The sequence below is a fragment of the Cephus cinctus genome, unplaced genomic scaffold (genome assembly GCF_000341935.2).
Source record: "Cephus cinctus unplaced genomic scaffold, Ccin1 Ccin1_scaffold0303, whole genome shotgun sequence".
In the NCBI taxonomy this organism is placed as follows: Eukaryota; Metazoa; Arthropoda; class Insecta; order Hymenoptera; family Cephidae; genus Cephus; species Cephus cinctus.
In genome coordinates, this window is record NW_014333006.1 from 13,749 (window position 1) to 25,504 (window position 11,756).

General features: G+C 35.5%; 2 protein-coding genes across 5 annotated transcripts; one reads left to right on the forward strand and one right to left on the reverse strand.

Annotated features, from left to right (window-relative positions):
• The first annotated feature begins 211 nt into the window (after nucleotides 1–211).
• LOC107266195 lies at nucleotides 212–3,042 on the forward strand. Of its 3 annotated transcripts, none has more exons than XM_025083442.1 (7): nucleotides 212–344; nucleotides 509–736; nucleotides 858–1,125; nucleotides 1,295–1,403; nucleotides 2,141–2,353; nucleotides 2,416–2,520; nucleotides 2,856–3,042. In XM_025083442.1, the coding sequence occupies exons 2-7, from the start codon at nucleotides 669–671 to the stop codon at nucleotides 2,972–2,974; spliced, it is 882 nt and encodes a 293-aa protein (XP_024939210.1). In that variant the 5' UTR covers nucleotides 212–344; nucleotides 509–668; the 3' UTR covers nucleotides 2,975–3,042. The 3 variants fall into 3 exon arrangements, with proteins under 3 accessions (XP_024939210.1, XP_024939209.1, XP_015591934.1); XM_025083441.1 differs by lacking the exon at nucleotides 212–344 and adding an exon at nucleotides 1,481–1,702 and having other exon boundaries at nucleotides 549–736; XM_015736448.2 differs by lacking the exons at nucleotides 212–344; nucleotides 509–736 and adding an exon at nucleotides 1,481–1,702 and having other exon boundaries at nucleotides 985–1,125; nucleotides 1,244–1,403.
• LOC107266194 (leucine-rich repeats and immunoglobulin-like domains protein 1) lies at nucleotides 2,669–11,519 on the reverse strand. 2 transcript variants are annotated; one of them, XM_015736447.2, is made up of 8 exons: nucleotides 10,179–11,519; nucleotides 8,606–8,774; nucleotides 7,572–7,705; nucleotides 7,051–7,312; nucleotides 6,675–6,950; nucleotides 5,937–6,182; nucleotides 5,645–5,846; nucleotides 2,669–4,680 (listed from the first exon to the last, which is right to left on the reverse strand). In XM_015736447.2, exons 1-8 carry the CDS (start codon nucleotides 10,559–10,561, stop codon nucleotides 4,460–4,462), a joined length of 1,893 nt encoding a protein of 630 aa, XP_015591933.1. In that variant the 5' UTR covers nucleotides 10,562–11,519; the 3' UTR covers nucleotides 2,669–4,459. The 2 variants fall into 2 exon arrangements, with proteins under 2 accessions (XP_015591933.1, XP_024939208.1); XM_025083440.1 differs by having other exon boundaries at nucleotides 8,606–8,793; nucleotides 10,179–10,309.
• Between the last annotated feature and the right edge of the window lie 237 nt (nucleotides 11,520–11,756).

The window sequence follows — 11,756 nt, forward strand, 5'->3', positions numbered from 1 at the left end:
TATGGGAATCTGTCACAGTCACACCTGCGTGAAGATGGCCGGCAAACTTTTATTTTTTAAACTTTTTTTTATTCCAATCGTTTGATAGTGTTTGATAGTCTTGTAAAAACGTTTGATAGTCATTTGCGCTTAGGGCCCAGTCACACTCGTCAAACGCGCGTTCGAACGCGAACGCGTGCGCGGACGCAATCGCAGTTTAATGCGTTCCTAGTCACATTCGTCCGACGCAAAGCCGTTTATACATAAGTCCACTAGAGTGCATGTGTTATGCTACATTGTTTACAGCTAACCTTGAAATTATTAAAGCGTTGAAAATTAAGGAAGGAATATAGAATAATTGAAAGGTACGTAGAAATTAATTGAAGAATTTAATTAAAATTTTATTATGTATATTCGGTTGTAAAAATTTCTGAATGTTCTTTTATGTTCTGTCAATTTCCCATTGCTTCTTATTAGTAAGTCGCATAAGTGGCATGAAATTATAATACAAAAACTGTTAATTTTTTAGATGTATGCTTGGGATTTAGAAGAAAACAATAATATTCTTCTTGCACTAACTTTACTTTTATGGCTGTGAACGAGAAGTCGTAGATGGGGAGTTCGACCAATAAATAGGTTGAGAAAGCAGCAAGGCGAATATTGGAATTTATTTCTTGAAATGAAGGAACATGACAAAGAACAGTTCTTCCGATATACATGTATGGATGCACAGATGTTTGATCAATTGTTATCTATGGTAAAAGTACGACTCAGAAATTGTCATTAATATAATACCTTACTATAAGATCACACATAACATTTGAAATAAAGTCACATGCGCAAAACTGTTTGAATTCTTAACCATAAAAAGTGCGAAGTTTAGATGAGAAACTACTGAGAGAACGCGCGCGCGTAGACGCAAAATTAGAAAATGGGCCAAACGCTACGTTCGAACGCACGTCTGACCGTGCGTTCGATGCCATCTTGACTTGTTGCATTACATTACATGTGTTCCAACCTTTGCGTTCGCGTTCGAACGAGCGTTTGACGAGTGTGACTGGGCCCTTATGGGAATCGGTCACAGTCACATGTCATTTTTTGAAGAGGCCACATTGCCGTATCAGCCATTTGCGGCCACTTCTGTTGGTGCGTTTCTACTGACTAACCCTGTATATGTCCCCCTCAGTCCCCCTAAAGGATAAAAACATACAGAAAAGGAAGGAGGTTTCCCTAGATTGTATTGTGTTGTTTGTTTTATTTTAAGTGAATAATGATTGAAGAATATCTGAAACATGATATCGAGAGCATTTTTCAGTGCAAAGAAAATGAAGATTTTGCTATTTGTCAAAGCCTGAGGACAATTTATGCTGAGACTCGAGCACAACTTGGTACCGTTGTACATGAATGTCTTGCTAACAAAATTGGTATATTAAGTTCTAGTATTTTTTTTTAATTTGTAAAGTAGATTTTGTGTTATAGCATAATTTGATTTTTCATTTAGAGTATGCACGTAAGAGCAAATGTATTGCTAATGAACTACCGCAAATCCATGCTGAAGTAAAATGTCTGATGACAAATTTGGATGATATTTTATTACAAGAAAAAGTTATTAACAAAAAGATATGCAATATTGTGAAACAACAGGAGGATGTGCAGATTGAAATTGAAAGGGAGAGAAAACAGAAAGAGAAACTGTCTCTAGAAATGGTTGACTCGCAGCAAGGTCATTATATTCATCCTTGTATATATTTAAAGATATTTTTTCATATTGGTTTAAGACTAAACTAGGAGAGTAATTACGTAGTTATAACTTTAAACCACTTTAGATAAGTCATGTCTTGTAATGTCATGGTTTTGACCATGAAGTTTAATTCTAAAAACCTTGAGCATGGACATTGATTTTTTTGTTATCGTCTTTGAAGCAAAACTCTAAAAATAATATAAATAGAATAAATGATAATCATACATTGTAATATTAAATCATTGGCCACCTTATATATTATGTAATTATCCAATGAAATTATGATTAGAAGACATGTTCAATTTTATATTTGTTTAATATCATGAAATGTTTGTGTTCACATTTAACCTAAGGTCTTTAATTTTGAATTGTTATTTGTTTAGTAAATAATTAATTCACCTATTGATGTATTATTTACAGAGCTGGAAGAGAAAAAAACAAAAATGCGAGAAAAATGGGATGCGATAAAGAAAGCTTGTGCTGTATTTAAGGAGACCTTACAACTGCACATACGATTAGATACAATAGAAGAAGAGGAGTTCATTAGGATATCATTTTTTGTAAACTTGAACATAGCAATGGACGAGTATACACATTACGTGGATTTAGTGCACAGTAACAATTTCTGGAAAGGTACACCAATATCGTAAATGTTGAAACAATAATGAAATTATATAAATATTTATTTGTTTCAGTGAAAAAAATTGAACCAAATCTGGAACTTGAACATGAGGAAGAACTAATCAAAGTTGTGGATTTTAAGAAACAACTCAACACAGTTCATGTAACCATGCTACTTTGTAAGCTAAGGCAACTCTTTTTCAAATACTACAAGAATAATACGTAAAAATGTTTTTATTTAAGAATAAAATGCTGACAATCGATGATCATTTGATACACACTAGGAATATAGACATAACTAGATAAAATATGATAAATTTTGACCAGTTAGAAGATTAAAGCCTTTATTAATAAAAATTAAAAGATCTAAAAATATTTCGTTACATATACATCTCTATTCATGTAGTCGCCTGGAACGTTCTTATTAAAATATAATATTAGTTTAACAATAATGTCTGTCCACCAACTTTTCCCTAGCAATGCATTTTCCATATACGAATCTTATTTATTTCAGATAAACAATTATTACTGTTGAATCTGGGATTGGAAACTGTAAATCACAGTGTGGATAAATTACTTAGAAGTTACGTACAGGTCTCTGCATTATCTTTATATGGCACCTATCATATGTAATTCTAGTCATTTACCTAAAATACTTAAAAGTTTAATTAGTTATGACTTTGAGTCCTAGCAATATAAACTAACAGTCGGCATTAAACGGCAATCTTCTACACGTTTCGAGTATTCAAACGGGATAAATTCATCTCATATAGTCTTTGGTTAACACTTACTCCGGAGTTGAATGTTTCACAGGTCCCTCAGGTTGAACAATGACAAATAAATGAATTATTGGATCCACCTAATGGTAAAAAGGATTGCCAATAAATTATGTATGCAGAGCGTGCGTCGATAACAATTCTTGTCTATTGACAAGAGTTAATAAGAGGTCAATTGATCGCCCACTGCCAATCAGTATGTAAAACTTCGAGTAGTGTTAACTGATTTTTATTTATTTTATTGACCTGAAGAGGTCGTATCTAGATGACTACGGAGAATTAAATTATTAACCAAAATTTTGTCGAACAGTTTTAATTTCGGCGATTTAGAAATTCTAGCACTATCTAGGACTTTGATAATGCAATATCACCATTAACACATAATGGATTATTCAGTCATATTGCAGTACGTTCTGCCACACAAATCTGAATAACTCTGTTTGAATAATTCAATGCATTTGATCTATATAATCTAACTACTTGAGCACTTTCTATTTTCACGGTGCTTGTAAGAGATTTATGTATGTCACTGCTCATGTAAGCTGTTGTACTTGGATATATATATTGTACATACTAAAAGGGTAATTAGTTCCATCCATGTTAATTGATTAATCGTTCTTGTCCGACATCAGCTTTATATTAATAATAGGGTCTATTTACAATGCTTCTAATATTTTCTAGCAATTAACAAGTATAATTAATAATTATCTATACGTATCGGCCGGGTAAAACAAATGCATTGGTGACAAGTCTCGTATTTTCTGTTGATTCGTACCTACAAAAAGCTCTCACAAAAATATAATTCGCTAAATTGTCAAAAAAATCTACTCATCGGTTGACATTATATTCCGTAATAAAAATTACATCTTATCAAAAAAATTTCTTTCTCTACATACGCAATATTCCAAGCAAGTTGCAAATCGTCATCGACCAGAAGATTCTCTCGTTTACGATACGTTTTCTTAAATAAATAGAATAGAAAGCAAAGAAGTTTCATTAATCCTTAAAAAAAGAAATAGAAGAACCGAAGGGATTCTGTAGCAACTGTTACAATAAAATACAATCAAACGCATAAATAATATATATATTATGCCGCAACTGGCAAGACTTTAATGTTCGTTTGAAAGCTAAACAGGGAATAACGAATACATTATATTTGTTAATGGCATTCATGGTGAAACGGTTAGAAGATGGCCAATATCAATCTAATCAATAGCTTTCAGTCTTGGACTAGCGAATGAGTAAAATGAAGATAGAAAAATATAAGAATAAACAGAAAATATAGACATCTTATTCTAGTACATCTTAATCTGTTTTATGATGTATCCAATTAGTGAAGTGGTTACTCAAGAGTCGCGGCGAAGGATACGTTACCGCCGGCGGCAGAGGCGGCTGCTACTGCTAGAAAGAGTGTTGGTGGTAATGGTGGTAATGGCGACGTCGGGACGCTGGGCGCCAAAACTGTTGTGGGACAGTCGGTAACAACACCATAAACCTTGGCATGGTTCACCTCCAAGGCGACAGTAAGATCGGCGAGACCGGCGTCACAGAGCACCGGGTTATCTGAAGAAGTAATCGTGAAAAAAAACATATTAGTTTTGATAGTAGCTTTATGTAATAATACATGACCGTGGTAATTATATTTTTTGTATATGAAATTCATCATGTGTTTAGATAATATTATAGATGTGATCTTACAGCTGTATGACATTTTTGAGAAACTTATTCTTGCTGATGGCTGCAACTATTGAGTGGTAGCTTCTTATTTTATATGATTTATGCGGATCAAGAACATTAGACACGAGGCATATTTGCAATAGACATATGAAGATAAATCAACCTCTTGAAAATCAAGTGAATGAAATTAATCTTGAGAGCAGGGTAAATAAGAGATACAGCGCTAGTAGAGTTTCCATAGACAATGTAGGATAAACCTGGTAGGATTTCTGTATAACACAACGGACTCTATGTGGGGCACAAGGATAATAAATAACAATGTGAACTTGTAAAATATTGAAACGATGGCGCCCTTGGCGAGGGTTATCGCACGAATTGTCATGACTCTAACAAATAATGGCGTCTCGGTGCAAAAAGGGAAAGAGAAATATAAACACTCTCTAAAGGAGAAAGCACAATCGTTTAGCATATGCAGAGCATGTTTTCGTCGGATTCTCACCCACGAGTTTACACTTATCGACGGTTAACAATGGCTACGTTCCCATCACAGTCGAATAAGAGTTCAAATACATTTAATATATATCTCTATAGTTTACTAATACGTAGCTATACAACATACGTATTTCATCTCTCAATCCGATTCCGACGGAATCATCTAATGTCATGCATCATCAGCTGCCATTTTAATTGACAATTGTTACACAACACGTTTGTACGATACGTGCGCGTATAATATAATTGGTGAAGGAGAGATTGATATATTTATATTTTTAACAATCTTAAAAGCTTGCTATGATTCTTTGACTATTCCCACTTGTCGATTCAACAAATTTCTAATATCGATTCCTACCTTGCAGGTAAATGCGTAGAACGTCAGGAACGCCATGCACGGTGCAACGGGTGTTCGCGACTAATTCCGGGGTTAGCGAGCGTATTCGGTTGGTACTAACATCCGCCCAACAGAGACCTGGAAATCCTCGGAAATCCCTCTCGGATAAAGTCACCAGACGATTGTGAGAAGCATTTAATTCTTCGAGAGATGGTAGCCATGTCTATTATTTGAATTCAAGAGAGAGGAAGTATAAAATGAGTTTACTTTGTTATCATATAACTGTTATTCCATATATCGGATGAATTCTTACCTCAGACATCTCTTCTAAGGAAGTAAGCTCGTTATGAGATAAGTCCAGGACTCGCAGAGTGTCGAGTCCTCGAAGATCTTGTGGCCCTATCGTGGGTCCTAATGCATTGTGACTCAAATTCAATCGCTGAAGTCCCTTCATACCCACGAAAAGTGAACCTTCAAGAGAACGGAGCTCATTGTGCTGTAGTCTCATGTCTTGGATATTTGCACCAGCTACATCCTCACCTTCCTCTTCCACGAGATTCTGCGAATCAACATATGAGAGATTAATTAACTTGAGCGAATATTTATATTTCCAATTATTGGATACAAGTAAATATCACGGTTGATTATCCAGCGTGAGATTTCATACTTTATTTTATTTGACCTAGCAGAAGACGAGTTAACAGTTATAATTAAATTATAGTAATAGTTAACCTATCACTATACATGCAGCTTATCATTACTCTCATTAGCCCCTTGAGTGTTGCGTTAAAATACAAGAATCTGATTACGATGTTTTAAATTTTGAAAATCTGATGTCAGATTCTGATTCAACGATTTTAGAATACTTAAATATCTTTTTTCTTTGCGATGCGCATACATCAATTCCGATAATCCAGGCGAATTTTTGGTTTGTCGATGTAAACGTCAGTGACACTTAAAGAGTTAATAATTAATAAATATGACAATTTTAAAACTCCCATGCTGATACGGATAAATGAAATTCAATTGAACTTCTAGAAAACAAGATTACTTCGGTTGGCGGTCTTCCTTTACTGAGTTGTGCAATCTTGTTGTTAGACAGATCGAGTAGACGAAGTTCACGCAATCCACGAAGCGACCCGAATGAAAATTCGCGTAGCTCATTGTGAGTCAAGTTCAGGCACTTCAGTGACCTTAGAGGATATAGAGCGCTGTTACCCTCACTACCATCAGAATTTGGTCCAGATCCACCCAGAGACTTCAAAGAGTTGTGTCCTAGTTCAAGATCCTCCAGCATTTCAGCCTCGATAAAGTCATCTTCCGTTAACTAAAGCCATAATATGTAAAACAATGGTCATTAGAAAAATGGTTTCTCTTGAAAACATATTAATAACAAATTTATAGTTACTAAAAACTTTGATACTCACTTCCTGTAGATCATTATAGGACAGCTCGAGAAACTTCAGTCTACGAGCCTTCTGAAGTGTTCCGTCCAGACTCCTGATCCTATTGTGTTGAAGAAACAGATTTTCCAAACGATGCAAATAGCGAAATTCAATAGGCAAGTGGGTGAGTTTATTGTCCACGGCGTAGAGCATCTTCAGGTTATGTCCCGATGATGGAAGCTCACCATCCAATGACGTCAACTCATTGGAATTGATGAGCAGCCATTCCAGCTGGTTCAAATCTCTATAAGATATTCAAAGTTGCTTTATAAGGAAATTAAATGGCAAGAGTACGATCAGGTAAAGAAAAGTTCGAAAAGATAGCATGAAAAACATAGACGTCTAATTTATGAACAACGTCGAATAAATATCAACCGTTAACTAATAGTCAATCATATTAACGGCTGATTGCATTAACGTTAAATGGCACCAATTACGTTTGAGAAAACAAGAGTAAGCAGGATGTCCGGTATCTTGAGATATCATCTACGATATATACATACCGTAGCGTACGGTTCAGACTCTTCAGGTAGTTACGGCCGACGTGCAAATGCTTCACGAGTGGTGGTAGAGAGCCAGGGATCATTTCAGAAATAGAGTTTCCCGCCATAAATACATATTGAAGAGTGGGATTGTACTGAGAACATAATACAATGATATATGGTTATGCTCAAAGACATATAACGGGTTAACTTTAGTTTCACTATTAAAATAGAATCTAGTCTACATCTGAATGTTATCAAAACACAGATGCATAGAAATATTTATAATCTCAATTCTATTCATTACAAGTATTCATCTTCTTTACGTGTCGTCAAAATCCTTTTTATTCTACAAGATATTCGACATTTTCTTGCACGCTTATAGTTTTTATACTTAATAAGAAGAAATTAATAACACACTACATTATATAAATAGTTAAAAGATCTCGTGATCGAATATTCTCCTAAGCCATGTCGATCTTCAAGTATTTGGAGCCTCTATAATGACTATGCCAATCCTAGTAAGAATATTAAAACATATAAACTGGGAACTAAAGATCGCATAGAAACGCATAGATTTTGTAGGTTTTTATATAGTTTTTAGTGCTGAATCTATAAGCTTTAATATTTTTACATTAGATGTTGAAGTACGATTGTCATGCGCAGAATCAGTAATAAATATAACTGTGCATCGTACATCATTTGTATGAGTTACTGGTTCATAGAGAATTATTGCGAATGGTTACCGATTCGCAGTGCCATCGGGAATATTAAACTTTCCCAGAGAGAATTGGTTATTTGTCCCCAGTTATCATACCTAAAGATAAGTCGGTGACGTGGATATTGACTCTATTATCAATGACGCACCGATGTTTACGACGGTCTGCAGTATTTTAATGGTATCGGCTGACCGATCATATTTTCACTCTCATTCTAAGCCATGACTGCAACTCTGTACTATTCAAATGATTCTAATCATCTCTTATCAGAATTTCCGACGCCAACATCAATAAACATATAAATAATTTAATCTTATCTGGCTACCCCTGTCCTACCTTAAAGTCGTCAGAGTCAATGCGACTAATTCGATTTCTGCTGAGGTCAAGAGTTCTGAGTAGTGACAGGTGCGACAAAACATGTCTTGGTATTGATGGAACCTCATTGTCAGCCAAACTTAGATATTGGGTCCGACCTAGGCCAGCAAACACGTCTCCGTCAACAGAGCTGAAACGGTGGATCGAATCTATATGTCATTGTTATTATTTTCAAAAAGGAATATCAGTACAGTTATCATTGAGTTAATGTATTTTATATTGATGATTCCGTGCCGCATAATGGTGCAGGTATGATATATTTTTACTTTACAGAATATAATTGATATGCAATTAGCATGTAAGCTAATTTGGTACTTTTCATATATTCTTATGTCGATGCTTATGTATAATTATATTTCATATTTTTTTAGATAAAAATATCAATAATTGATTGTATATTGATTGAATGACTAATTAAGAGAGTTTCAGAGATCAGGAGTTGTTGACGTGCATGAAAATGGATGTTACGTAATTTTCTTATGGAAGCAACAAAGAGTCAAAGTACTTATGAAACGAGTCATTAAATTGTAGATACCCTCTGGTAAATGAATCTGTGAAATTCTTATGAAGCGATAAAATTATCTTCACATTAGACTAATTTTTTATATGGAGTTTGTTGCCCTCGCGGAGGTCATTTTTCTAGAGAGTAAAAAAACAAGACAAATTTCAGTGAGTTTCTTTTGTTGTGTCTTCTGGAACTATTATGCGTATATTGAAAAGATAAGATCGTCTGGTATGTTTAGCATTTTATTCCTGAAATGTCAATTGACAATTCGATTAATTAAAACCATATAAGCAATAATTGTGGATTTGACTTATACGTGTAATATGTAGAATTTTCATTCAAAGAAACGCGCTAGAGTCGCTATCGTTTTATTCACTTAATGATGAGTTGTTGTCGTTTATTATTTAATTACTCTCGTTGATAAATGTAGGGCATCGTGATGTACTGTTCCTTCGAAAAGGTCACCGAGATTAAGATTTAATTATGCAAACGTATGTACGATGCAGTACTCAATCACAAGGACTTTTGTGATTTTAGGATTTATTGAACATACTGGAATGTTCATTTAATTATTTTATTATTACAAAGCAAACTTATCACATGAACAAGATGTTTGTGACATAGACTTTTCGAATTTATCCAATAAATCTAATTACCTTGTAAAAAAACTTGTCGCAAATTTTTGTTTAACAGGGTACCTATACACTGATGGTTTTTAGATGAAAAATTTATTATATATTATAATTATCGCCAGAATAAAATACTGGAATGTCAAAAATCATTTAGAAATTCAAAAACTAAATTTGTTTTTTATGAATTTAAAATTAATAAAAGTTATTAGAATTTATTTAAAAATTTTCTTTCAAGCTAGCAGAGCAATTATTTTCATCGTTCCTAAACAAAAGTCAAAATTTCAATCGCATCATTCCAAATTTTCTAGCAACAAGTTTAGACGAATTTTATGTTTGAACTATAAAATTCCTACAATAACTAATAACTAACAACGAGAACAACAAGAACGGTACTCACTCAAGGTGATCATGATTAAGCTCAAGCCTGACAATCGACATTCTGAGCTCTTTAAAGTCATGTCTGGATATGTCACGTAGGAACGAGTGCGCCACTCTGAGGGTGATTTGCTGGTCCGCGGTGAATTTACCCCGTAGAGCATCGGCTACCTGATTGAAGGATTCCATTTTCTCGCAGACGACTTCGATACGTTCAGCATTGCTGTTTCCATTGCTATTCCCATTGTTGGTAATAATGGGAGTGGAGAATTCCTCCTGGCGACAGGTGCACGGGCTGATCTCGCGGCGCACAGCGCAATGTAAACTCGAGCTGGCCGCCAAACCCAGCAACGTGTAAAGAAGTCCCGACATTGCTCTTATCCTCGTAGCGACTCTAATCACCATCCAAATAGCCAATACCCATCCGGCGCGATCCACCACGGACCATGCGCACCTCCCGCGGTAACCCGCGGCAACCCGCGACTTTCTCTCCCTCGTCCCGTAATCAATCACTGCTCCACGGGAACCAGAAACGGTGGACGGATTTACTTGATTCAAGGTAGCCAGGGTGAGGGTTCAGGCGCGTGATAGGTCAAAGCCGAATCGAGCGCCGAAACGCTTATTAATTTCGTCGATTAGTAGAATAAAGTTATACCGGTGACCGTTCACTTTGCAGTTGTTGAATATTATTTTTATAATATTTATCGATATTGTTGTAAGTTTTTATCACTTCCATAGACTTCACTAACTTCACTCTTTCTCACTGACATACCAGTTGAACGTTATTCAAGTGACACTGCGCCCTGGTTACCCGCCACCCACCCTGACTGAGTTCGAGCTCGACTGTCCGACTACTTTGCTTCTTTCACTTCTCCTTCTCTCGTGATCTTCTTCTTCTTTAGTATCCTCTTGATACTCAATATCTTCTTTTTGATTAATAATCTTCAAATTTTATTTCTTTCAAATATTCAAACTGGTTTTCTTGTTACCTTCGTATTAATGACTCCTAATTTTTGATGTTGTGTTATACTGATATTCAAAATGGTAACTGTTACACCAGTCTGGCCAAATCCGGACCAAGTACATGGACTCACGTGACTCCTCTTTATTTTTTCATTTCGTTCTCTTCTTCGCGATTTTGCTTTTCCTTTCACTTTAACTTTATGAATCTTTATTCAAGAAAATATTCCAAAACATTTCCTCTCAATTTATGACTTTCGATGACCCTTCTACTCTCCTGCTATATGTTAACACGACGCTCGCGAGGACAACATTGCTCGGAGATACGGCCTGTGGGACTTACTTATACAGTGAGAAGCAGCGCCACCCCAGGACCCCTCTAAGTTATTACTAATTACAGATAACTAAGTTACTACGCGCGTACACGTAGCATACTGTCCTCCTTAGCTGATATTCGTGCTCTTCGTTCTCCCCCCTCCCCCCCTCTCTCTCTCTTTCTCTTTCTCTTTGTTATCATCGACTCTCCTCCGTTTTCTACTCTCTATATACATATGTTTGGTCGCCCCTCTCCTTGTCTCTCTATTTCATTCCCCTTTTGTAATAGAACTAACACTCTTATCATTCTCCTCTTTCTATACGT

What these genes read in the sequence shown, in the direction of transcription:
- LOC107266195 (XM_025083441.1), top strand. Translation starts at nt 669, where the DNA reads ATGACAAAGAACAGTTCTTCCGATATACATGTATGGATGCACAGATGT. An exon ending in ATGTCTTGCTAACAAAATTG is followed by an intron (nt 1,404 to 1,480) that starts GTATATTAAGTT and finishes TTTTTCATTTAG; the next exon opens with AGTATGCACGTAAGAGCAAA. An exon ending in AATGGTTGACTCGCAGCAAG is followed by an intron (nt 1,703 to 2,140) that starts GTCATTATATTC and finishes TATTATTTACAG; the next exon opens with AGCTGGAAGAGAAAAAAACA.
- LOC107266194 (XM_015736447.2), bottom strand. Translation starts at nt 10,561, where the DNA reads ATGGTGATTAGAGTCGCTACGAGGATAAGAGCAATGTCGGGACTTCTT. An exon ending in AGTCTGAACCGTACGCTACG is followed by an intron (nt 7,313 to 7,571) that starts GTATGTATATAT and finishes AATATCTTATAG; the next exon opens with AGATTTGAACCAGCTGGAAT. An exon ending in TCTACGCATTTACCTGCAAG is followed by an intron (nt 4,681 to 5,644) that starts GTAGGAATCGAT and finishes TTACTTCTTCAG; the next exon opens with ATAACCCGGTGCTCTGTGAC.